This window comes from Xyrauchen texanus, chromosome 46 (assembly GCF_025860055.1).
Source record: "Xyrauchen texanus isolate HMW12.3.18 chromosome 46, RBS_HiC_50CHRs, whole genome shotgun sequence".
Classification (NCBI taxonomy): Eukaryota; Metazoa; Chordata; class Actinopteri; order Cypriniformes; family Catostomidae; genus Xyrauchen; species Xyrauchen texanus.
The window spans coordinates 5,316,293-5,343,174 of NC_068321.1; the positions used below are offsets into that span (position 1 = coordinate 5,316,293).

Genomic DNA, 26,882 nt, shown 5'->3' on the forward strand with positions numbered 1-26,882 from the left:
GTGGTGAAATGGGGGAGGAGATTCACTGAAGTGCTGTTTCACATTCCTGTGTTGGGCTTCACAGGGTTTTTGCCAGTTTTGACAAGAGGAAGTATCTTAATCAGAAGTAAGTACAGTTAAGTTGTTGGTCTTTACACATACTAACGTTTTGTTTGTTTGTCCTTGATGACTGGACCTTTCGATGTGTGTACCAGAATTGAATTCTACAGTATTGTAAGACAAATTGGGTTGTTTTTTAAAAGTACACATACCTGCCTTTCGTAACATGTAAATAATGAACCTGAGCAGCATATTTGCCTAAAGGCACAACGTTTTAAATGGTAAAGAATTACTGGGGTCTACAGTTATTTCCACAGTAGCCTAAAAAGCGAGAAGTCTACAGCATATAACAGAAGTAGATTGAAGGGGTGACTTGCACTGTAGCTGGACATGTGCTATAAATAGACAGTGGATAGTTCAAAATGAAACAAATTTCACAGTGAGTTTCCTTTTTGTGGCTTCAGATCTAATCGCAACAGATTGTGAAAGTACCTTTGGTAGTGCTAGATTTATTTTATTTCATTTATTTTTTTAGGCTAACGTGCAGTACATTTCAAAACCATTTCATTTTCTTTAGTTGTTTTGTTGTAGCCATTTCATTCAAAACATTTATAGTTGATTGTAAATCATGCTCGAAGAGGAACAGTGGCTGAGGGTTTAACAAGTATTAGGAATTGATTTAGCAAGTTTCACTTTTATTATGATGCATCAGCACAATCAGAGAATAGTTTCACAAAAAAAATAAAAAATCTGCATTACATTTGCCCAAATTTTACCCGCATCTTCAGCTGAATTGTGAAAATCTACAGTTGCAGAAAAAGAGTATGTGGACCTTTTGGAATTATTATTATTATTATAAGTTTAATAATAGACTATAATAGACTATATATATATATATATATATTAGTTCATTGTTAGTTAATGATACATAATGCATTAACAAATGTACAGTATGTTAACAAATGGAACCTTATTGTAAAATGTAACCAGTGCCTTACATAACAGTTAACACATTTGATGCAAATTTTGAATCTAAAGGTCCACTTGAAGGTAGCATAAATCTCGGGTCTCATCTCATTTACGATAGAAGTACAGGGGTAGCACAACATAAAAATGAACATATATTCTATAAGGAAGTGGTGAAATGGGGGAGGAAGTGCTGTTTCACATTCCTGTGATGGGCTTCACAGGGTTTTTGCCAGTTATGACAAGAGGAAGTTTCTTAATCAGAAGTAATTACAGTTAAGTTGTTGGTCTTTATACATATTAACATTTTGTTTGTACTTGATGACTGGACCTTTCGATGTGTGTATCAGAATTGAATTCTACAGTATTGTAAGCAGAGGTGTTATAGTGTACTTAAGTACAGTTTTTAAAAGTTTCTACTTTATTGAGTATAAATATTTCTTTGGATGTTTACTTTCACTTTACTACATTTTGAAGAGAAAATTGACAATTTTACTCCAATAAATTTCTCCAGACCCTTTCGTTACTTTTGCGACTGAGCACAGCAACAAAATAGCAGCTTTACGTGTAAAAATGCATGCTGATCCGCGATAGTGATGTGTGATTCGTTAAAGAATCAAAAGAATCAAATCGTATAAATTTGATTCCTTTTAACTGATCAAAAAGATTCAAAAAGCAGTCTGAATTATTTGTTTTGCGAATCATGAACCTGAATCAAAATCACAAGCGAAGCGTGCGCCAGATTGCGTGTTCTGTCGTCTGTCTCTGGGGAAGAAAGGAAACTGATCGTGTAAGTAATTAATTTAATACGTTTAGGCTTAAACATTATGAAAGCCTTTCCAGGAGACCTGTTCATATAAAAGTCAATCACATGGGTTTACATTTTACATTTAAACACGGTATGATGTGAATGAATAATTACCAGCACTCATGAAAATGTCCAATAATATTTATTTTTATATTTGCCAGTGAATATGTCCATACATATTTATTTTGATAATTGATGAAGATGTGAATGGTCTTTGCCTAAGCAAAACTAGTTCCCTATCGAGAGGTCTCTCCTATTGCGTAAGTAGCTTACGCTATGGGAAAACTCAGTTTCTCGAGAAATATTGAAGTCTTTATGTAAAACGCATTGCAGCTGCACAGCAGACAGCGATGAGCGAGGCAGCTCGGTCATTGGCTGTGCCGCGGCAACTGCTCGAACCAATGACGGGCGACTCTGAACGCGCGACCAATGGGCGCTACGCCTGCGTCAGCGCTCAGAGCCTGCCGAAATTAGCATAGGCAGGCTATATAATGGGCACCCCATCATGCGAGTTCCTTTAGATTTAATCTCCTTCAGCGAAGACCTTCTTCGCTGGATCCTCCGGATTGTTGGAGTCTTTCCGCCGCTGACAAGCTTACAGCGGGACTGCTAAGAGGACGCCGGCGCCTTCAGCCGCCTCGAAGCCTTCTGCTACGCCATCCGGCACGCATTGCATATCCTTTACTGCAAGCGCCGCCTCGCGACGCTTTTAAAAGTAAAAGAGTGATTTTCCAAGGCGTTGTTTCAAATGCCTTCAGCCTGCGCTCGTGCAGAGGCCCTCTTCACGACGGAGATCGGCACATCATCTGCATTCGCTGCCTGGGTCTGGACCATGCAGAAGCTGCACTCATTCAGGGCGGATGCCCCGAACGCGACTCCTTGGGCCTCGCCGAAGCGCGCTCGCTTTGCCGCTTTCACCGCGAACGAGCCGGCTTCCACCGTGCTGCCACCTCCGCTCGAGCCGCGCAAGAAAAAGCGCCGCCACAGAGGCTGCCAGAGCACGCCGACTTCGGTGACGCCACGCCGGCTCAGTCCCCGCGTACATCACTGCTACCAGAAATCTCCCCGCCGCCAGTCCACTTCACGAGAGCAGACCTGCACCCCTCCAACAAAGCGGTGGGTCTCGCCTCGCTCGGCACATCAGGGGACGACGATGGAAAGGATGACAGCCTCTCTCTTGACGCTGCATCCGACGACTGGCCGGGCTTGTTCGACCCGCGCCATCGACATCAGCGGACACGAGCGCTGGCACCAGCATGGACTCGGAAATCGTCCAGTATCCTGTCAAAAGCCGTGGAAGACCTCGGGCTCGACTGGTCTTCCCCGAAGAACCCACCCAGCAGCCGGCTGGACGAGTGGTTCCTGCAGGCGCCGGCAGGCCCCCGACAGAGACCCTCTCCTTTCTTCCCTGAGGTCCACGACGAGCTCACAAAGTCGTGGAAAGCCCCGCGACTCTGCTCGCCTAAAGCCTTCTTTTTCTTCCTCGCTCTCTTCAGTGGACGGCGCGAGAGAAAGAGGCTACGAGGCAACTCCGCCTCGAGGAGACCGTGGCCAACCATCTATGCCCACCCTCCACCGCTGGATGGAAGGCCAGAGCTTCACCCCTCGAGCTCTGCAGAACCACCTCAGCTTCGCCGGTCGCAGCATACGCCGCCGCCGCCAAGCTGCGCCAGCGCTGCATTCGATGGCGGTCCTACAAGTTTTTCAGGCCAAACTTCTCCGCACCATGGACGAGTCTGGACCTGAACCCGAGGCTTTCAAGGACCTGCGCAACGCTACGGACGTAGCCCTGCGAGCCACAAAGGCCACCGCCCAATCCATCGGCCGGGCCATGGCTAATTTGACCGTCCTTGAGCGCCATCTGTGGCTAACGCTAACGGAGATGAAGGACACGGATAAGGCACCATTTCTTGACGCGCCTGTCACCCAAGCGGCCTGTTCGGACCGGCGGTGAGAGAATTCACTGAGCGCTTCACTGAGACTCGGAAGGATTCGCAAGCTATGCATCACTTCCTGCCCAAGCACTCCAGCTCGTCTCAGAAACCGCCCCAGCAGCAGCAGCGAGCCAGGGCAGAGCCGCCCGCCTCCCAGCCGAAGAGCAGACCTGAAAAGGACGCCGACGCCGCCGCGTCCGCTGGCCGAAGAAAGCCGCACGAGCAACGAGGTCCTCGGCCCAGAATCACTCTGAACACGGAGCCTCGTAAGTCTTCCTAGCAACAGGAAGAAAAAGAGAGAGTATGTGTCTCGCAAAAGCCAGACCACTCTCTCTCAAACATCTAAAACATTACTCAGTCCCCTTACAGGCGGCTGGAAATGTCTATACAGCAGTCAATGGGCCAGTCATAAAACTCACTCACCTGCAATCAAATGCCGTTTTTACGGCGACACACAGAAATCACGAAAAGAGTCATTTTCTGCCTGTGTCACTAAGGGTTCACATGTCCACACTAAAGTGCGCATTCCCACATATCAATACTGTCTAAACAGTGCCAAATACCTCCCCAGTTCAGGCTGGATGTCCCAAAAATGTAGATCGTGTGCCTATTGTCATGTATGCACCACTACACACAAGCACTGTTCCCACAGTTATAAACACTTCCCCAGTAAATACGGGAAATACTATAAGTGTAGCGCACGTGCCTGCTGTACTGCACGCACCCCTACACACAGCTACCCATACAGTTTCAAACAGCTCTCTATTTCATGCCGCAAGCATCACAGATGCAATGCGCGAGCAAAGAAACTTCCCGCTAAATGCGGAAAGCTTTATGAATGTGGCGCGCGTGCCTATTATGATGTATGCATCCCCACCCCAAAACACTGTTCATACAGTTGCAAGCATCTCTCCGACTCATGCTGTGAGCATCTCGGAGATAGCGCACGTGCCTGTACTCTCACACGCACCCCTGCACTCGGCACTCAATACGGCTGCTCAGCACGCACCTGCACCTCTGGGAGCCGTAGACTCTGTGTTAGCACAAAGCGATTTGCCGGTGGGGCCCATACGTCACTGCGACACGCCCCCAGCCAGCATTCAGCCCATATCTGTGCGAGCAGAAGCCTGGGAAAAAATCCCCGACATGCCGAAATGGGTTTTGAACATAATAAAACACGGATACTCACTTCAGTTCGCCAGAGACCACCCCGCATTTCAGCGGTGGTCGAGACGAAAGTGAGAAAAGATGTGTCACATGTTCTACGCACCGAGGTGCTCAAACTGATAGAGAAGGGCGCTATAGAAACTGTTCCTCCCTCTTTGAGCGAGGCGGTTTTTACAGCCGCTATTTTCTCGTCCCGAAAAGGACGGTGGCCTTCGCCCCATCCTGGATCTCAGACATCTGAACAAAGCTTTAATGATTCGCTCGCTCAGAATGTTAACAACCAAACATATCCTCGCGCAAGTTCGCCTCGGGATTGGTTTCTATCAGTGGATTTGAAAGACGCTTACTTTCACATTCCGATAGCGCCTCATCACAGGCCCTTTCTGAGATTCGCTCGAGGGACAGTCATACCAGTACACAGTACTACCATTCGGCCTATCATTGGCCCCCGTACATTCACTGAAATGTATGGACGCGGCACTTTCCCCTGAGACAGCAGGGAGTGCGAATACTGAATTACCTCGACAATTGGCTAATCATAGCACAATCAGAGGACCAGTTAATGATGCACAGATCTTGGATTATCAGCCATCTAGAATGCCTGGGTCTGAGAATCAATTTTGCAAAGAGCGTGCTATCCCCCAGCCAGAATATCTCTTTTCTGGGAATAGTGCTAGACTCAGTGCAGATGACAGCGCGCTCTCATCAGAGCTGCGCTTCTATTCGACGCCTTGCAACATCGTTCAGAACGTGCGACACGCCTCGCCAAACGATTTCAAAGAATGCTCGGTCTCATGGCCTCGCATCAGCTGTACTCCAGCTAGGATTGTTGCACATGCGCCCTCTCCAGCGCTGGCTCAAGAGCCGTGTCCCCACTCACGCCGCGGGCGCTCGGGCCACTTTTTGATCAGAGCGAATCACGGCTGTATAAAAGCCCTGACGCCCTGGAAAGCCATCAACTGGTATCAAACCGGCGTGAGTCTGGGCGTGAGTACGCGGAGAAAAATGATCATGACAGATGCCTCCAAAATAGGATGGGGGCTCTTTACGAGGGCAGGCTTCGTCTCCGGTTTTGGTCAAACCCGAAAAGCGCCTACACATAAACTGTCTGGAATGAAAGCGGTCGCCTTGGCTCTCAGAGCCCTGCTTCCGTACCTAAAACGAACACGCCCTGGTCCGAACGGACAACATGACGGTAGTTTCAGATATAAATTGCCAAGGTGGATCTCAGGTCGAGCTCCCTGCACTCTATGGCCAGGGAGCTCATTCTATGGTCACAACACCACCTGCGCCGCTAAGGGCAGCGACGTGCCAGGTGTCCTGAACCAAGGAGCGGACATGCTATCCAGAGACAAGGTTCTCCCAGGAGAATGGTCTCTCCACCCTCTGACGGTTCAGTGGTTATGGCAAACCTTTGGCGAGGCAGAGGTCGACCTCTTCGCCTCCAAGGAAAACGCCGACTGCCCTCTCTTCTTCTCAAAAGCACGGACACGCCGCCCAAGTTTGGCCAAGCCGCCCCTTGTATGCTTTTTCCCGATCGCGATGCTACCTCAGGTCATCAGTCGGATCAGGGAGGTGAAATGTGCAGTGCTCCTGGTAGCCCCACTCTGGAAAAACCAGACGTGGTTTCCAGAACTGATACAGATGATGCAATCTGCCCCATGGCCGATTCCGCTGAGGCAAGACCTCCTCGGACAGGCCAGCTGGATGATTCTTCATCCCCGCCCCGATCTGTGGGCCCTCCATGCATGGCCCCTCAACGGGTTCCCCGAGATCCTCCCCAGTGGAGTTTTGAGAACCATTACTGAGGCGCTGAGCGCCTCTACGAGGCGCTTGTATGCCCGAAAGTGGAAAGTGTTCAGTGACTGGTGTGATACCAAGAGTTGAACCCCAAAACGCGCGAGATACCAAGTGTACTCGCTTTTTGCAGGAGCTGCTGGAGGCGGGCCGCACACCCTCCACGCTCAAAGTCTATGTGGCTGCCATAGCGGCGTCACACAATCCTGATAAAGGACATTCATTAGGGAAAACGATCTGATCGCTCGCTTCCTAAGAGGCGCTAGGAGGATGAACCCTCCTCGCCCACCTTCGGTGCTGATATGGGACCTGGCCACGGTCCTGGACGCACTCAAGGGTGCCCCGTTCGAACCTCTCCGAACCGTGCACCTTAAGCAGCTCTCGCTCAAAACCGCGCTCTTGCTGGCACTCGCTTCAGTTAAAAGAGTGGGCGACCTGCACGCGCTGTCATCAAGCGCTGCTTGCCTGGAATTTGGACCTAACGACTGCAGAGTTGTCCTTAGGCCAAAGCACGGGTATATTCCTAAAGTGCTCTATACACCCTTCAGAGCACAGGTGATATCTCTGGCAGCACTATCGTCCCCAGCAGACGAAAGCGACGCAAATTTACTCTGCCCGGTCAGGGCGCTCAGAGTATATTTGGAACGTTCTGCCCTGTTCAGACAGACGGAACAATTATTCGTATGCTTTGGCGGCCGAACTAAGGGTCTCGCTGTCTCAAAGCAAAGAATATCGCGCTGGATAGTGGATGCTGTAGTGCTGGCTTATGAAGCCAAGGGCCTTCAATGCCCCTTAGGCATCAGAGCTCACTCTACGAGGAGCATGGCCTCCTCGTGGGCGTGGTCGAGTGGGATACCCATTGAAGATATTTGCAGCGGCGGCAGGCTGGGCCTCGCCTTCGACATTTATCAGGTTTTATAACCTACAGGTCCCCTCATTGCATTCCAACATTCTATCAGCCTGACTATAGAATGGAATAGAGTGTGTGTATGCTGGACATCACCTCCTCCCTTATAAGGTCCGTCTCTGACCGACTTAGAGGATTTATTATGCGTACCAGTACATAAAAAGCTCAGTACATAAGATGTGTGCTTGTGTTTGTACAAAGAGCTCGCCTTGGCAAGGACGCTCTGTAATATCCCTAGTATATAGCTCGCCGCTGGTCGGCTCGAGGAATAATCACTTTGCTTTAAAGCTCAGGCACCTGCCTCTGGTTTTATAGAGCGAAGTCAGCACGCACGGCGTTTTACATGGTGTTCCCATAGCGTAAGCTACTTACGCAATAGGAGAGACCTCTCGATAGGAAACGACTCGGTTACTAACGTAACCTCGGTTCCCTGAGAGGAGGGAACGAGTATTGCGTAAGCTGCTGTGCTTGTGCTTGGTCAGTTCGCTTCAGTCGATTGAACCTAAAGGAACTCGCATGACGGGGTGCCCATTATATAGCCTGCCTATGCTAATTTCGGCAGGCTCTGAGCGCGCTGACGCAGGCGCGCGCCCATTGGTCGCGCGCTCAGAGTCGCCCGTCATTGGTTCGAAGCAGTTGCCGCGGCACAGCCAATGACCGAGCTGCCTCGGCTCATCGCTGTCTGCTGTGCAGCTGCAATGCGTTTTACATAAAGACTTCAATATTTCTCGAGAAACGGAGTTTTCCCATAGCGTAAGCTACTTACGCAATACTCGTTCCCTCCTCTCAGGGAACCGAGGTTACGTTAGTAACCGAGTCGTTTTCTGTTGGTTGCTAGATTGTTATATTTGCTTTGTAGCATGTTTATGCTACAGTATTACTAGGGTTTTCTGGATGGTTGCTAGGGCATACTATGCAGTTGTCAAGGTGATCTCTGCTGTGTGTTTGGCACATTGCTACAGTATGTGGTTGTCAGGTTGTTACTATGCTGTTGCTAAGTTGTTTTCTGTGTTTTTTGCTAACTACTCTGCAGTTTACAGGGTGTTCTTGGTGGTTGTCAGGTTGTTGCTATGCTGTTCATTTGTTTTAACTGTGTTTCAGCGCATACCTATGCAGTTGCCAGGGTGTTCTGGGTTGTTGCTTATTGGCCCAAATGAAAAGAGCCCATAAGTCTCTGTTCTGGTCACTAATATGACTCAACTCCCTCCTTTGGTGTTCCAATTTTTATGGACTGTGGTGTTCATTTACACTCATCCCATAAATATTATCATTCTGATTTGACTTGAATGCACCATTAAAGTGATAGTTCATTTCATTTTCTTACCCTCATTCGATCCAAGATGTGTATGACTTTCATTTTGTTTCTGCAGAACACAAACAAAAAAAGATTTTCAGAAGTATATTGCTGTTATGTAGGTCAATTCAATATAAGTGAATGGTAGCTAGAACTTTGAAGCTCAAAAAAGCACATACATGCAGCATAAGAGTAATCCATAAGACTCTGGGTTCATGGTAGTGGTTTCATCAATGTCTTCTGAACAGATCCAATTGGTTTTGGGTGAGAATAGACCAAAATATAACAGCATTTTCGACTATAAATCTTTACATTAGCAGTCTCATTGGTGATCAGGATTTCAAGCTCGATTACACCTCCTACAGTGCCATCTAAAGCTCTGCGCAAGCATCAAGCACGAGAAAGTGAAATCAAGCTTGAAATCATGATCATGCATAGAGATTGCAATGGCAAGATATTCAGTGAAAATGAGTTACAATTTGGTTTGTTTTCACCCAAACCCAGCTGAATCGCTTCAGAGGACATGGATTTAACCACTGTAGTAGTATGGTTAACTTTATGCTCCACTAATGTGCTTTTTGTTGCTTGGAATGTCTGGCCACCATTCGCTTGCATTGATTTGACCTATAAAGCTGAAATATTCTTCTAAAAATCTTTGTATGTGTTCTGCAGATGAAAGAAAGTCATACACATCTGGGATGGCACGAGGGTGAGTAAATGATGAGCACCACCAATCAAATAAGTTGCTATGGGTTTAAGAAAAAGTGGTCACTGTGGATGAGATGCATACTGCATGGTAGAGTTATAGACAAAATGTAGCTCAAATCAAGAGACTGTAATATGTCTAAAGGCACTGTTTTCTCTGTTATCCCTTTTATTAATCAGCATGGCTTGAGTATTAAAAAATATTGAGGCCGGACATGATCACGAGGGGGCGTGAGGGGACAATGCACCTTCCCCCAGACTCTCCCACCCTGTCAGTCAATATGAATGTGAAAAGGGATTTTATTGATGAAAAGTTATGCTGAAATATATATATATATATATATATATATATATATATATATATATATATATATATATATATATATATATTTATTTTTTATTTTTTATTTTAATTTTTTCATGTTTTTGAGCATTAAATAATTGGCCCTTGTTAGTTGGTTATTTCACAGTATTGTTATTGATTGTGACGGTTAGCGGTTCAGGCTGTTCTAACCTACCATAATATTATGCATGTTTAACGGGTCGCAATGAGTGGGTACGTTAGAGTAAAGCAGGCACAATTAATTTTTGGTGCTGCCATGGTAACTTGACTGTATTCACGGTAAAAACCGCTGAAACGGTGTAAATAAAACTTATTTCTGGTGGTCTAATATGTATATCATGGCTATCGAAAAGTCAAGTTTTTGAATATGTAGGTCTAGGCTGCTTTTATTTTATGTAGTAAGATTTTAAAGTAGCTTTTAGTTTCGTGGTTGTAGTAGCGACATGTTTGATCACGGCCTGACAAATATATTCGGGATTTGGACACATATTTTTCTAATTTGGAATTCTTTGTGTTACGTCATCAACCCCTTTAGGAATTTCAAACGCCCCTTGACACTTTCTCTTATCCCACCACATTGTATGGACCTACAGAGCTGAGATATTCTTATAAAAATCTTCATTTGTGTTCTCCAGATGAAAGAAAGTCATACACATCTTGGATGGCATGAGGGTGCGTAAATGATCATGTGGAAAATATAATATTTGACTGTTCCAACAATAAGAGAAAAGTGTAGAAAAGTAATCAGCTGATATACTGTATGTATTCTGACACAAGTCTCTTTTCTTCCTCATTCTTATATCGATGAGATTGTGAGTAGTTGTTGATTTCTATGCAGGAATTGATTTTCAAAAATAAACCTACCCCGAGTATCGAGTAATTTTCACTGGAGTAAAATTTCTGACAAATATCTCCAAGCTTCCCTATTTAATTTCATCACCAGACACTTGCTCAATAAATTTGTGGTTTGTGTTCTATGTTTCCAGCTGTAATGGACATCATTGAACCAATCCTAGCCATAGCAGAGAAGCTGTATGGCCTGTGTGAGGAGGTGAAGGCCAACAAGAAGCGCTGCCAGCGTCTAGCTCACCGTGTGTCCACTTTGACGGAGCTAGTAAAAGCTGTGAAGGTTCAAGGCTTTGGCAAGGAGCCTAAGCAGGTAGAAAGAGGGCTTTATGAACTTAAACAGACCCTGGAATTAGCAGAGAACATTGTGAGGAAATACACTACCATCAACTATCTGAAACGCATCACAAAAGCATTTCACTTTGGTGAGGAGTTCATCTCACTAAATGAAAGACTGAACGATGCTGCTCAGTTACTTTCTCTAGTGCTTCAGGTTGAGCATAGGGACAGCATAGTCAAAGTGTTTCAAGAGGCAACCAGGCTACGGGAAGATGAAGAGGACAGGCAGAGCGACTGTCTGGAGCTTCGCAGTTGTGAGTTACAATACTTCCAATACTGTATTGACTAACAGGTGTATATACTGTAGAGCAATCTAGATGTTATTTGTTTGCTGTATGGATTTGTAGTTGGATAAAATTACTTTTAAACTCTTAAAGCAGGGGTTCCCAACATTTTAGTCAGTCAAAATCCAATGGCTTCCCCCCAGAGATTTTAACTTCTTATTCAATCACTCTTTAAAGGTACAGTCAGTCATTTTTTCCTGATTAAAAAAGTTTTACTCCACACAAAATGAATACTAAGTTTGAAGCATATGTATAAAATCATGAGCACTCACATGAGATGAGGAATCCAGTCATACATTTCTACAATGGCACCTGTATTTGACAATTATTGTGTTTGAATGATCCTGCATCCACACAGTCTGTGTGTCATGTTCATTGGTGTCTTTTGTCTTTGTGCTTTTATGTTGAAGTTCAGTTTAGTCCCTGTTTCCTGGTTCCTGTTTCCTGTTTGGTTTTTGTAGTCCTTTGTAGTTTGTTATTATGATTGGTGTTCCCTTGATTGTTTCTTCCAGGTGTCCCTCATTCTCTTGTTTGTTCCTTGCTGTATTTAAACCCTGTTTGTTTTCCTTTCCCTTGTCGATCGTTGAATGTTCATGTTTGCTGATGTTCGTTGTCCCTGCTGTTCGTTCGAGGCTTACCCTGTCGTTCTTGTTCCCTGCTGTTTGTTCCAGTCTTTTAGTTTCCTTTTCCCCTTGTGGATCTTTTTATTTGTTCCCGAGTTTGTTTATTTAGTGTTGTGTCAATAAACTGCTATTGGATCCCAGCTACCCGTCTGCCTTCTCCTGCATTTCCACACATTCATGACACTGTGTAAGTCCAAAATGACAAATGAAAACATTTACTGAGTGCACATTTTAAGGCATACTTTAGAATTCAGGAATCTGTCAACACTTGTGGATGAAACTTAAAATTGCAAGTTACTTGTGGAAGAACATTGTTTTGTTTGTTATTTCAGTTGTGCTTTGGCTCTTTCTCTGTGGAAAAGTTCCTACAGTGTTTGTCAGTTTTGGTTGTAGAGGAACCCAGAGCTCTGCACATTTCAGATGTCTCCTTTAACTAACACACCTGATTCTACTGACTAGCTCACAAGTGGAAGAACAATGACCTGAACTGGATGTGTCAAATAAGGAACACATCCCAAATATCCAGTATAGGGGCTCCTCTAGGACCAAGACTGAGAAACACTAACACTGATCTAACTATTAAAAGGTATTCTTTTTACAATAGTGCTCCAGTCTCTAGTCCAGGACACTAGAGGAACAAACACGATGGTTGATGCTGTACAAAGGACAGTTGAACAAACGCACAGGGATGTGCAGGATATTAAAGATATCTTGGAATCATGTATGTATAGAAGCAAAAGTCTAAGTGCTGATTTGCCCTGTGGCACATGTAATTGCAGAAAATGTCTAAATGATAATATAAATGACTGAATAGTTAATATTTTAATAAAAATTTGTATCGTCTCGGTTACTGTTGTAACCTCCATTTTCTGATGGAGGGAACGAGATGTTGTGTCGATGTAGTGGCACTAGGGGTCAATCACGAGAGCCTGAGACACCTTCAGATCTTTGAGAAAAGGCCAATGAGAAATGGCGAGCAGAATTTGCATGCCACTCCCCCCGACATACGGGTATAAACGGGAGGCTGGAATTCCGATTCATTCAGGTTTTTGCAATGAGGAGCCGAGACAAGGTCCCGGCCATTACAGCTGTGTCTTGTTCCCTCCATCAGGGAACGGAGGTTTTGACAGTAAGCGAGACGTTACCCTTCTGTTACTCACTCGACAATATGTTGATGTAATGACACTAGGATTCCCTTATACGAAATGCCACAATGGCCGAGACATATCTAGTATGGGAGCAGGCCGTGCCTGCCATGGCCTTTTCTCTCTCCACAGAATCTTAGATTTGTCTGGGGCCTTTAAATGCTCATAAAATACGCCGGGGAAGGCATTCTTTTCCGTTTCTATTCTTTCAGGGGGAAAAGACCCCGCAGAGGCCACACCGTGCCCTGAGGGGGGGTAAGAAAGTGGCAAATACATCATATGGGCCTGAGGGTGCACAAGGAAGAGGGGCGGTGGTAGGTCCTGCCCTTCATAGGGAGGGAGCTCTTCAAACACAACGACCAGGGCAGAGAGGAATCTGCCAAGGGAGACGCGGGTTTACAGAAGAAAAAAGAAAGGGAGACCGTACCGTAGAAGATACATCACAGGAGGTTACCGGGGTAACCGAGACCTGAGGAGCACTTACCCCAGTACAGGGCACGTTAGCACATGTACTGGGCCTGATGACAAATTCCATGAGCTATAGGGTTAGGAGGAAGGACATCCAGGGTTCACAGATCAGGAACACGCATTGGAGAGAAGAGAGCACGGCTTCAGCTTCATGGAGGGGAAAGACGCTATACACACGCGATACACCCAGCCAGCTGCCCCGCGTAATAAAACTTACCTTAAGAACACAGGACGAAACCGGCTCAACCTGGAGATTGTAAAATCTCGTAAAGGTATTGGGTGTTGACCAGCCCACTGCTCTACAGATGTCTGCAAGAAAAGTGCCATTAGCCAGTGCCCACGAGGATGCCACACTCTTTGTAGAGTGTGCTCGAACCTGCAAGGGGGCGATCCAGTGGGCAAGCCTCTGTTTGGAGACAGCGTTCCTTTTCCGCTTCCACCAAAGCAGACAAAGAGCTGCTCAGAGCGTCTAAAGCTCTGCGTACGATCCAAATAGATGCACAAAGGATGCACTGGACAAAGCAATGATAAAGCTGGGTCTGCCTCCTCTGGGGGCAATGCTTGCAGGCTCACCACCTGATCCCAAAAATGGTCATGGGAATCTTCGGCACATAGCCGGTCGGGGTCTCAGGATCATGTGAGTGTCTTTTGGACCGAACTTTAGGCACTCTTCGCTGACAGAGAATGCTTGCAGGTCCCCGACCATCTTGATGAAAGTGAGCACGGTCAGGAGGGGCGGTCTTCAATGAGACAGCCTTTAACTTGACTGACTCTAGGGGCTCGAAGGGGGCTCTCCGTAGGCCTAAAAGTACCATGGAGAGGTCCCATGAGGGAAAGAGGAGTGGCCTAGGAGGGTTCAACCACCTGGCGCCTCTCAGGAACCTGATGATCAGGTCGTGCTTCCAGAGAGGCTTACCTTCAACAGCGTCGTGATATGCTGCTATAGCAGCTACATATACCTTGAGAGTGGAGGAGGACAGCCGCCCGTCCAACTTCTATTGCAGTAAGGAAAGTACTAACTCGACTGCGCATCTCTGGGGATCTTCGCCAAGGGAAGAACACCACCTAGCGAAGATAAAGCACTTCAGGGAATACAGCTGCCTTGTAGAAGGAGCTCTGGCCTGAGTGATCATGTTAACCACTGTGGGCGGTAGACCGGTTAGATCTTCCACATCCCATCCAAGGATAAGACGTGGAGATTCCAGAGGTCTGGGAGTGGGTGCCAGAGAGTGCCGGCCAGCGCGTCTGTACCGAGGGGAGCTCCTGTCAGGGCATACCAGAGCAAGCAGTGGGAGGATTCCTAGGAGGCGAACAGGTCTACCTGCACCTTGCCAAATCGACTCCATATCAGCTGGACCACCGTATCCACTGAAGTCCCCAAATCGCTTTCAGTGTCAACCGGGTTGGCCTCGTACCCGTAGTTAGGAGGACCACTGTGGGGTACAGCTGAAGTGGCTTTCCCTCGATAGAAGGAAAGCCGAGACCGCAACGTTGCCATGTTCATGTTCTCGCAATGAGAACATAAACCATCCACAAACGCTTCCTCAACCTGATCTGAGCCCAGACTTGTGAGGCAGTGATCGTGACCGTCAGAGGCGGAGAGGTAACGACTGCATCCAGGAACAGCACAGCGATGGAAGGGCATTTTTAAAAAGATGCGTCTTTAAAATGACGTTCAACGTCACTGTGCTAAATCTACACTTTTAGAGAAGACCCTCTTTTTTTTAAGCACTGACGAAGTGCCCAGGAGCATAATATGCAGTGGAGTGCAGCAGTGGAGAGAAACCGCTGGAAATGCCCCATATATCCAACAGCATACGCTTCTTCTGAAGAGGTGAATGGTTGATAGTGTTTCAACGTACTGAAACACAACCGCTTGGCTCCGAAGAAAAAATCTGAATGAATCTGCATTCCAGCCTCCCTTTTATACCCGTATGTCAGGTGAGTGGAATGCAAATTCTACTTGCCAATTCTCATTGGCCTTTTTTTTCAAAGATCTGAAGGTGTCTCAGGCTCTAGAGATCAACCCCTAGTGTCAGTACATTGACACTATATCGAGTGAGTGACAGAAGGGGAAATACATTTACTTATTTCACATATAATAATTGTTGTAAACATTGTCACCATATACAACTTAAATTAGCCCTTTTTGCAAATATCATACGTAACTTAAAGTCAACATGAAATTAAAATGTTTAATAGTTATAATTGGACAATAGTTAACAATAATTTAACCATTAAATGTATTAAAGTTTTTGCCAGACATTGTTACATACCTCAGGTTTTTAGCGACCTGACACATATATAACAAATGGATCTGCAAAATGCCCAGATAGTGTCAGATTTTCCTCTAGCCAGTCTGTTTGGGGGTGGTATACCGAGGTGAAGGCCTCTAGGTACTATGAAGATGTGTTCGTGCCCCAAGCAGGCTTCAGAAGTGGTCCTACTAGGTCCATACCGATGCAGTCGAATGGCACCTTGATGACTGACAGTGGTACCAGGGGCGGTAGGGGTTTCTTTGGCACCATCCATTGACACACTGTGCAGCTGTTGCAGAACCGTCAGATGCTGGCATGATTCCTGGCCCATGGAAAATATGGATTCGCTGCAGGGTGTTTTCTGGTCCCAGATGTTCAGCCATGGGATAGGAATGGGTTAGGTTGAGAATCATTTGTTTTAGTTTTTGTGAGGACCAACAAGTGTTCCCCATCCCGCCTGGATGCTACGCAGTACAATAAGCCCTTTTTCACTTCAAAGTGTGGAGAGGGGTGAGGAGGGGGAAAAAGGTCTCACCCATCCACCACTCAAACCTGTTTCCAGCAATGCTTCAAACTATTATCTTCCTGCTGCTCCCTGGCGAGGGTCCTGTCTGCCGTCACATGTTTGAAGAGATTGGAATACCTGGGGAAAATGATCTCTGACAGCTGTTTTTTATTAAGAGTGAAAGCTGGAGGGAGATAAAAAGATAGCAACGAGACGTTTGAGCGTGCATTGGCTCTTCAAGGACAACAGTCTCACTTGCTTTAGTCAGATGTTTGCCACGGTTATCGAGTTTCTCGAAGGCATTGATGGAGACCTCGCTAAGAAGGTGACCTCCTGCAACTACCTGGCCAACCTCTTTGAGTAGATGAATGAGGTCACCCTCAGGCTCCAGGGAAGAGGTTTCAAACTGGTCCATTTAAAGTCCATAATCCGCAGCTTCCTTGCCAAACTGGACCTATACAGGGAAAATGTAGGCAGACGTCAGTTAAATAATTTCCCTCAGTTGGTTAAGGTTGGCGACTGCTATAGCTGTAGTAGGCAATAATAATAATAGTAGCAATAACAATAAAAAAATTATTTAGGGATTCTCCAATCAAGATTTTTACAGCCGATGCTGATTACCAATATCGTGTCATCTGAACTGATCCCAATCACTATTATTTAAAGTTTTATCTGTGGCTCTGTCGTAACAGGTTATATTTAAAGGTGCTTTAAGCAGATGTCACAGAGAACGGTGAGACATCACACAACACTTATTTTATTAATATTGTTCAGGGAGTATGAAAATGTTTTACCCACCTTTCCATGAAAATAGCACCTTTACAGCACCTTTAAGATCTCTGCTCACAGACACTTAATTTAATATAATCAAATATGCTTTACATTAATAAATTATTTTGTTATATATCGAAATATTGTATAATTTATTATTTCATTAAGTTACATTTTGTTGGATCTTGGCAAAAGTTTCCCACAGAATGTTTTTTTATTATTAAAATATAATTTTACATACATTTTATCAAATGAAATAACAGTCAGTATTTATACTGATTTAAGTTTCATGAACATTAAGTACACAAAGGTTGATTCATTTATTTTTATCCCAACACATTTCAATTCAGAAGAGTGAATGAGTGAAGAAGAGAGTGGAGGGTGAACGGACTGAACAGCCGTTAGTTTGGGAGATATTTAATAAAGAAGTTTGAATTATACCTCGCCTTGCAACCTGCATTATTATTATTTTCCTTAAGTCCGATGAATACAGAGACACCGTGGTCACAAAAAATTGCATAATCTTTTCATATTGCATATTTAACAGCTGAATCAGGTTCATTGTCTTTCAACCATTGACTGGTGATCATCCTCGCTGCATTTATACACACATATTGTATTTTAGAATATTAAAACCAACACACCAGTGATGACATGAAAGTGGTGCTGAAGTTGCAGTAGGACTTGCATCTTTTTCAAAATGTGATCAATTTATGTGATTGTCCAAGTTGAGAGACTATTGAGTGAGTTATTCCGATCAGCGGTCGATTGATCTAAGCATTCCATTAATAATTATGATGATGATAATAAAACATACATCTGTGCCTATTTGTTGAAGTTTGAAGTAGTGTTTGGTTTGAGTCCACCTTAGTCGAGTCAGAGTCTTAAAACAATCGAGTCCGAGTTGACCGAGTCAAAACAGTCCTAGTCAAGTCCGAATTAATCTGTTCAAAATTGTAACATCAATATTTTAAGCTTATTTTAAACTTCATAACTAAGAAAAGTAATTAGTCAATAGAAATGCAACAAAATCACCTCTGTTGCATTTCATATTCACATTTTATGATTGGTATCCTGCTGAACAAACTTAAAAGTGGTTTCAGAATGAAAGCATATGCTTTATATGTATGAAGACAAAACTGTCCTTCAGCACACTTCTTATTGTGTTCTATTGGCATTTCAATTATTTGTTGCTTTTTCCCCTCCATTCAAACATACAGGTGAAACTCGAAAAATTAGAATATCGTGCAAAAGTTCATTAATTTCAGTAATTCAACTTAAAAGGTGAAACTAATATATTATATAGACTCATTACAAGCAAAGTAAGATATTTCAAGCCTTTATTTGATATAATTTTGATGATTATGGCTTACAGCTTATGAATCAAAAAAATTATCTCAGAAAATTAGAATATTACATGAAATCAATAAAAAAAAAGGATTTTAAATACAGAAATGTCGGCCCTCTGAAAAGTATAATCATGTATATGTACTCAGTACTTGGTTTGGGCCCCTTTTGCATTAATTACTGCCTCAATGCGGCGTGGCATGGATGCTATCAGCCTGTGGCACTGCTGAGGTGTTATGGAAGACCAAGATGCTTCAATAGCGGCCTTCAGCTCTACTGCATTGTTTGGTCTCATGTCTCTCATCTTTCTCTTAGCAATGCCCCATAGATTCTCTATGGGGTTCAGGTCAAGCGAGTTTGCTGGCCAATCAAGCACAGTAATACCATGGTCATTGAACCAGGTTTTGGTACTTTTGGCAGTGTGGGCAGGTGCCAAGTCCTGCTGGAAAATGAAGTCAGCATCTCCATAAAGCTTGTCTGCTGAAGGAAGCATGAAGTGCTCTAAAATGTCCCGGTAGACGGCTGCGTTGACTCTAGACTTAATAAAGCACAGTGGACCAACACCAGCCGATGACATGGCTCCCCAAACCAACACAGACTGTGGAAACTTCACACTGGACTTCAAGCATCTTGGATTGTGTGCCTCTCCATGCTTCCTCCAGACTCTGGGACCTTGGTTTCCAAATGAGATGCAAAATTTGCTCTCATCAGAAAAGAGGACTTTGGACCACTGAGCAACAGACCAGTTCTTTTTTCTTTAGCCCAGGTAAGACGTTTGACATTTGAAGCCCATGTCCAGGACCCGTCTGTGTGTGGTGGCTCTTGATGCAGTAACTCCAGCCTCAGTCCACTCCTTGTGAAGCTCCCCACACATTTGAATGGCCTTTTCCTGACAATCCTCTCCAGGCTACAGTCATCCCTGCTGCTTGTGCACCTTTTTCTTCCACACTTTTCCCTTCCACTTAACTTTCTATTAATGTGCTTTGATACAGCACTTTGAGAACATCCAACTTCTTTTGCAATTACCTTTTGAGGCTTTCCCTCCTTGTGGAGGGTGTCAATGATGGTTTTCTGCACAACTGTCAGGTCAGCAGTCTTCCCCATGATTGTGAATTCAACTGAACCAGACTGAGAGACCATTTAAAGGCTCAGGAACCCTTTGCAGGTGTTTAGCTGATTAGAGTGTGACACTTTGAGCCTACAATACTGAACCTTTTCACAATATTCTAATTTTCTGAGATTCTGAATTTGGGGTTTTCATAAGCTGTAAGCCATAATCATCAAAATTATATCAAATAAAGGCTTGAAATATCTTACTTTGCTTGTAATGAGTCTATATAATATATTAGTTTCACCTTTTAAGTTGAATTACTGAAATTAATGAACTTTTGCAGAATATTCTAATTTTTCGAGTTTCACCTGTAGACTAAAGAAAGTGAAAGCTTTGTTAGTCATTAAAAACAGAGTTATTATTATTATTATTAAATACAGTACATACAAATGAGTCAACACAGTAGTTATTAGCACTCCCTGAGAAGTTTTGTCTCACTATTTGACTGCAAATGCTACATCCAAAAACACTGGAGAAGCCCACTGATAATATAAGGGCCATATCCTCACAGACATGATAATGCAGGGCAGTTCTGCATCCTGCTCGTGCACCCAAATTCCGGATGCGTCCTTGTGCGTCTCACAGCAGCTGCCGCTGAAGATAATAATAATAATAATAATAATAATGGATATTTTCAGCTGCGTTGGTCTGCAATCATTCTGAAATCAATAAAATAAACATTTAAAATAAAAATGTCATAACCAAATAAATTCATCTCGTAACATGAAGTTTAGCTTCATACACAAACTCTGTCAATGAATAATACATTTATTTTATAGTCTATAATTAAATTATAAACACTTTCACTGCCCCAAGTATCCTAATATTTTATTGTGCATGGTTGAATGTTGTGAATGGTGGACAAATGCTGTAAAAGAATGTATTTTAAGCAGCTCGTCGATGCTTTTAAAATAGTCAATCAATAATAAATAGGTGCTGTTTATCTGTTTAGAGTTGATGTCCACTTTAGCAATAACGCTTTTTCCCCCGACAATTTAAAAAGTTACACAGTTAATTCATCAAACTATAATGGACCAGTTGTTGTGGCAGAGAGTGGCATCGAAGTCCAGGAGCACCTAATTGACCTCCAAAACAATGAAGAGGCCAAAGCAACCTTTCGCACATCTGGCTGGAGCATGATGTGCTTGACCCATGGCAGGCGGTACTCTGCACTGTGGGAGAAGGCTCAGCATTCCCTACCTCTTACCTAGTGAACAGGAGTTTAGCCAGGTGCTGCACATGCAGCCAAAATACTATTTTTGCCACAATCCACAACAAACTCAGGTCGCCATTTTGCTATGTACGAGACACCACCTTTTTAACATTTAATGAATTCCCAAAGCACAAAATCATGCTCCGCCTCAGATTTTCTTCTCATCTTCTCCATTTCACTCTAAAATACACATTTCACCGAAATTGTTTGAAGTAAAATGATTTGTGAATATAATTTCATGGTGACTTTAACTACGGCATTTCGGCAACAATAAAATCATAAAGGAACTATGTACATTTCTGTTATATGAATGATGTCTCAACTGAGCAGCTGAATTTGTCTTGGCAGTGGGAAAACCCAGTGTGTATCTACAGGACATTAGAGAGATTAAACCAGAAGAACTGACCTATGACTTCCCTGTTAAGCCCATTATGACATCTAGCCATTCTGAGCTATACAAAGGAACATACAACAAGTTCACTGTGGCTATCAAGAGATACACATGTCTTTTGAGGACCCACCCCAGGTAAATGGTACTTGGCAGACTCCAATATTACAGAGATAAGAAAGGAACAAACTAGAAATATATTTTGTATTCACATGTTTTTTTTCATATTTATCATTTCTTGTTGCATTTCTTCATTTTCTTTAGAGAGTTGAGGAGTATTTTTAACAAGGAAGTAGAGACCATGAAGCGCTTTGAGTCACCTAATATCTTAAGAATGTTCGGGATCTGTGTCCAGGATGAGAATGGTAGGCTTATCTATTCAAAAATCACTCAATGAGTTCCACTCAGTTCAAGGAAAGTAGCTCAACTGAAGTCTCTCTTCATTGGGCCCAAAATTAACACTTGAACACGTTGTAATCCATTGACTGCAACATACTTGCTACTAAAACTTGTAAGAAGTTCTAAAATTCATTTTCCCTCCCTCATTGTTCAAACCCCCAATTTTTTTCTTTCTTCCACTGAACACTACAGTAGATGTTTGGTAGAATGTTGCACAATTCGTATAGGTCACTTACTCTATGTGGTGCAATTAGGAGAATTGCAGTCACCATCCATTTTCTATGTAATGACAAGAGAAGCTTGGACATTCTGCAAAAATATCTGTTTTAGTGTTGTGGCGACCAATATGGATGATACTGATCTCAAACCAAAAAAATGAGGCTAAGTAAATGATGACTAAATTTTCAATTAATGGGTGGACAATTCCTTGCTGATGGAATTCTATACTGATGCCATACTGTTAATGATACTATCATTCTAAATGAATTCCGTTTCCTATAGAGCAAAATCCAAGCTACCTGATAGTCATGGAATACTGTGAGAAGGGAAGTCTTAGACAAGTATTGGACAGTAACTGCAATCTGCCCTGGGATAGAAAGACTCAAATGTGTCTAGATGCAGCACAGGGACTCTACAGGTCAAAATCTGGTTCTTCTATCTTGACATCATTCTCATTTATGTGTATTTATTGGAGACATCCAGGTTTGCATGTAAAGTACTGTGAGGTGAAACTAATTTTGTGGCATCTTTACAGATTACATCAGTCAGAGGAGAAGTTTAAAGTACATGGTTCCATAAAAAGCAGCAGTTTCCTAGTGGCTGCTGGTTACAGAGTGAAGGTAATGGATATTGTCTTTCAGAGAATTAGCATTAAGTACAAGAATTCACACCTAATTTAATAGTTTTCTCATACATCAGATGTGCTTTAAAATTCTACACAGAAGTAGATCTCATATTAATGTATGTCTGTCTTTGTGTTCATTTCCATGTTTTAAAAGTTGGGAGGTTTTGAGTTGGCACAAACAGAAACTTCTCTTCAGAAGAATAAACACAAAAATAGCAGCTCCTTCTATTATAGCTCTCCACAACAGCTTAAGAGTGTCAACCATCCCTATGACAAGGCGTGTGAGATCTACAGGTACAGTACACATAAACACAAACACATTTTGAATTTAAGTTATGCTTGCTCACTGGCTATATATTCTCTCTACAGTTTTGGCATTGTCTTGTGGGAAATTGCTACCCGACAGGTTCCGTTTAAAGGTATTACTGATCTCTTTCATATACTAAGGAATATTACTCTAGTGTTCACATACTGTAATACATTATGCGCTCCTTCCATGTCTTTATTGACTTTGTTTTTAGACTGCTCAAAGCACATGCAGATCTACCAAAAGGTTTTTGAAGAAAGGTTTATCGAGCCACTTCCCTCAGACTGTCCCAGACAGCTAGAAGTGCTTATAAATGCCTGCCGATCCTTTGAGCCCTTTGAAAGACCAACAGCAGGAGGTAAGACCCTGTCACACACATGAATTTCCAAACATGTGGGCCATCACATTAACTTCTATGGTTCTGCAACTTCTTTTCATTCTCAAATAGTCCAGACTGATTTCCATGTGAATTTGGCGACACAATAAGTAACATTCTGTACTTACTGAAATTCAAACCACTGCCCCCAGTGGCTGAAGCTGGGGGGTTTGCTGTCCTTTTCTGCATATCGCGGCGCCGTTTTGTGATCCGTTCTGCGTAACGCGGCGGCTCATTGCTACTTATCATGGCACATTTCACTGCCGAACCACCGGCCCGCTCGGTTCTCCCGATGGCCATTACACCCCTGAACGGCCCAAAAGTGCATCGGCCCACAGGAAAAATGCCCGGTATGCCAGATTACCAGTCCAGCCTTGCCTGTCAGTGATTTCTCTTACACCTGTTTCTCCTAGAGAGGGAAGAGAGGGTCGGATACACACAGCAGATTGTTCGGGGTATTTTTTTGTTGTGCTGAAAAGCAGTCTGTGTTATAATTCAAATTATAATGTGGACTGTGGAACCGGTCCCGGCTTCCTCCTAAAACTGTATACCGGTCCCCGCTTCCTCCTAAGACTGTATATAAATTTACCTATTTCTAAACTAAATTGGTGGGAAATTTCAAAGGAGAGCAAATGGCTTTTGTGCCATTTTTTTAATTGATGTGCCTATATTAATGTTAAAAATAATCTTGATTCTAACACATTAAACTGACATCATTAGGCACAAGACTACATTCTATAGAGGGATTATTGAGAGCATCCTGAGCAGCTGCATCACTGTCTTGTTTGGGACTTGCACCGTTTCGGACCGCAAAGCCCTGCAGATAGTGAGGACAGCTGAGAAGATCATCGGGGTCTCTCTTCCCTCCATCAAAAACATTTACAAAAAACACTGTATCCGCAAAGCAACCAGCATTGTGGATGACCCCACAAACCCCTCACACACACTCTTCACACTCCTGCCGTATGGCAAGAGGTACCAAAGCATTCGGGCCCTCACGGACAGACTGTGTAACAGCTTCTTCCCCCAAGTCATCAGACTCCTCAATACTCAGAGACTGGACTGACACACACACACACACACACACACACACACACGTGTCCTGAGTTGCACTTTAATTATTGTCACTTTATAACTGGCTGCTACCTCAATAACTGCCATGTGCATAGAACACTATCTCATAGTATGTTATGTTTACATTTGGCATTTTTAGAAACTGTCATCTTTTTGCACTACTGTGTACTGGTTGACACTGCACTGTCTCTCACTGTGTCTATTGTCCTGTTCATTTTTAGCAATTTATTGTACTGTCCCGTACTTTTTGCACACGTTTGCACGTGCACTTTATATAGGTATGTTATTTAGTCTGTGTAGTCTCATGTGGTTCTGTGTTTGTCCTATGTTGTTTTATGTAGCACATGGTCCTGGAGGAACGTTATCTGGTTTCACTGTGTACTGTACTAACTGTATATGGTTGAACAACAATAAAAACCACTTGACTTGACATGATTACGCAAACAGATAATGTCAATGTGAACTTGTGAATTTAGTGTGAATTTTATAAAATCTAAAAAAAATTGTCTTGTTTTCCTTTGCAGTGTTGGTGGATAAGCTCTGCAAACTGGTGGAAGAGGAGTGACGACAAGAGAAAACCTTTGTATCTCTGTCAAAGTGTGAATATCAGATGAGGATGTGGATGCAATAGCTTATACTGTACATCTGCCTAGCCAAAGCATGTGTATTTGGCAAATATATTTCTGCATTTCCTGGCTGGACACATGAGTATTAATTCACTTCAGGCAATTTTTTAAATTATTTTTTCAAATGGAGGAACTTCACAGTTACTTGGTTTATTCTCTCCCCTACAAAATATGATCAACAAAAAAACAAGCTGACACAAAAATGACATTATGTACTCACAATGTTTTTTATTCGCCATATAATTAAAGTGAATAAGGGATGTCAAGCTCCCCCAAAAAATATAATAAAAAATACAATAATAATAAAAAAATATAAAACCAAGTAATTGATATGACTGTATATTCCAAGTCCACTAATCACTTTGTGCAATTAACAGACAAGTCTTTTTTTACTGTAAAATTCCCACTAATTTACCTAATTTGGTATCTCTTTATTTCTTTTGTTGCTTATAATCTGTAATGTTTCTATTAGTGAAATGGCTTCAGTTAATAATGATACATTTGCCTATATGTAGCTGGTATTGTTACTACCACTGCTGTTTCTTATACTAACTGCACATCAGTGTACAGCAGTAATTCTCATGCATTACCATGTCATTTACATTTATGCATTTGGTCTGTAAATTTATCCAAATGTTAGGATATAATTCTTTTTTCATGCACCTTCAGAACAAGAATATAAACTAATTATGATTTAAAATGAGTGTTTTCACCTATGCTTGTTTTGCAGGGAGGCCACAAGTTCTTTCAAAAATTGTATTAGGCTATTTTAAAATATATTATTGTTTTTTTATTGTTTAACAAATTTATTGTTATTTTTAAATCATGTTTTATAGATAAATTGTTAATTTTACTGCAAAGAGCATTTGTGAATGCTTGCCTCATTTCATAAATAAAAATGTTTGGTGTAGGCCTAATGTAAAAATATTAATGAGAGTTTATTATAAAACACAGACTCTTTACTAATTTCTTAGATGTCCGTTGGTTTATTACATTTTAGAACCTCTGGATTTTGATTAGACCTTAATCAAGACGTGAATAAATTAAGGTTATTAGCATTGATTTACCTTGGAGCAAATCTAGGTGTCCTTGCTGATGTTATAAATGTTCATTTGGGAATGAGGGCTAACACAGTATAATCCAAAGCATGCTCTTCTCGAGATTTAAAGATTTTTTAAAAGAAAGAAAAATAGTGCTGTGATGGACTGGCGACCTGTCCAGGGTGACCCCGCCTTTCGCCCAATGTTAGCTGGGATAGGCTCCAGCCCCCCGCGACCCTGTACACAGGATAAGCGGTTGACGATGGATGGATGGATGGAAAAAATAGTGTGTATCCTCTCTATGTACCTCATGTTAGAAACAAGAACGAATGCATGGTCAATTTAACCTGATATGTTACATACTGTACATACATTTCACAAAGGCTACCTTAAAAAAAATACAAACTATCAACATCTGTTTATATATTCATACAAGTAGTGTTGCAGAGTATTTTTCAAGGAAGAAAATTAGCTCAAAACCTAAAACCTGATTTTTCAGTGGATAAGACTTTTCTTAATTTTCACTGTAACTGTGTCCTGATGTCTTTCAGAGGATATCAAATAAAGTATGAATAAAAAACAACCAAAAAAAACAATTGGGAGAAAAGGGGATTCCAAAATAAATAAATAAAAAAGACCAGCGAGTCTAGTCCACTGAGCAAGGACAGATAGCAGTTAAGTATCTTTTCTTTTCCTACATCCTTTGTCATTCCTGTATGTCTACTCCCCGTGATGCAGACGCAGGACACTTCAACCCATACAACTGTAGAATTAAGAAAAATTATCAGTTTAGAAATCTGACTTAAAAAGAAATCCTCCACCATTAAATGTAAGACCTCAGGCTAAACTTGCCCGAGTGTCTTTACAAAAATATGTAGGGGATTTAGCAATGCTGGGACTTCTATCCACATCATTCACACTTGTATGTACTAATGCAAAGAATTTAGCTTGAGATGGG

General features: G+C 42.8%; 1 protein-coding gene across 2 annotated transcripts; it reads left to right on the plus strand.

The window, feature by feature from the left end:
* On the plus strand, positions 1-26,417 carry LOC127638412 (mixed lineage kinase domain-like protein). Of its 2 annotated transcripts, none has more exons than XM_052119931.1 (11): positions 1-106; positions 10,947-11,399; positions 12,657-12,773; positions 21,219-21,396; positions 21,523-21,623; positions 22,159-22,294; positions 22,412-22,496; positions 22,656-22,795; positions 22,871-22,920; positions 23,023-23,166; positions 24,783-26,416. In XM_052119931.1, exons 2-11 carry the CDS (start codon positions 10,952-10,954, stop codon positions 24,821-24,823), a joined length of 1,440 nt encoding a protein of 479 aa, XP_051975891.1. In that variant the 5' UTR covers positions 1-106; positions 10,947-10,951; the 3' UTR covers positions 24,824-26,416. The 2 variants fall into 2 exon arrangements, with proteins under 2 accessions (XP_051975891.1, XP_051975892.1); XM_052119932.1 differs by lacking the exon at positions 1-106 and adding an exon at positions 1,266-1,271 and having other exon boundaries at positions 24,783-26,417.
* Positions 26,418-26,882: the final 465 nt, after the last annotated feature.

Coding starts and splice junctions, on each gene's coding strand:
- LOC127638412 (XM_052119931.1), top strand. CDS start 10,952: ATGGACATCATTGAACCAATCCTAGCCATAGCAGAGAAGCTGTATGGC. Junction 22,295..22,411: donor GCAGCACAGGGACTCTACAG/GTCAAAATCTGG, acceptor GCATCTTTACAG/ATTACATCAGTCAGAGGAGA. Junction 23,167..24,782: donor TGAAAGACCAACAGCAGGAG/GTAAGACCCTGT, acceptor TTTCCTTTGCAG/TGTTGGTGGATAAGCTCTGC.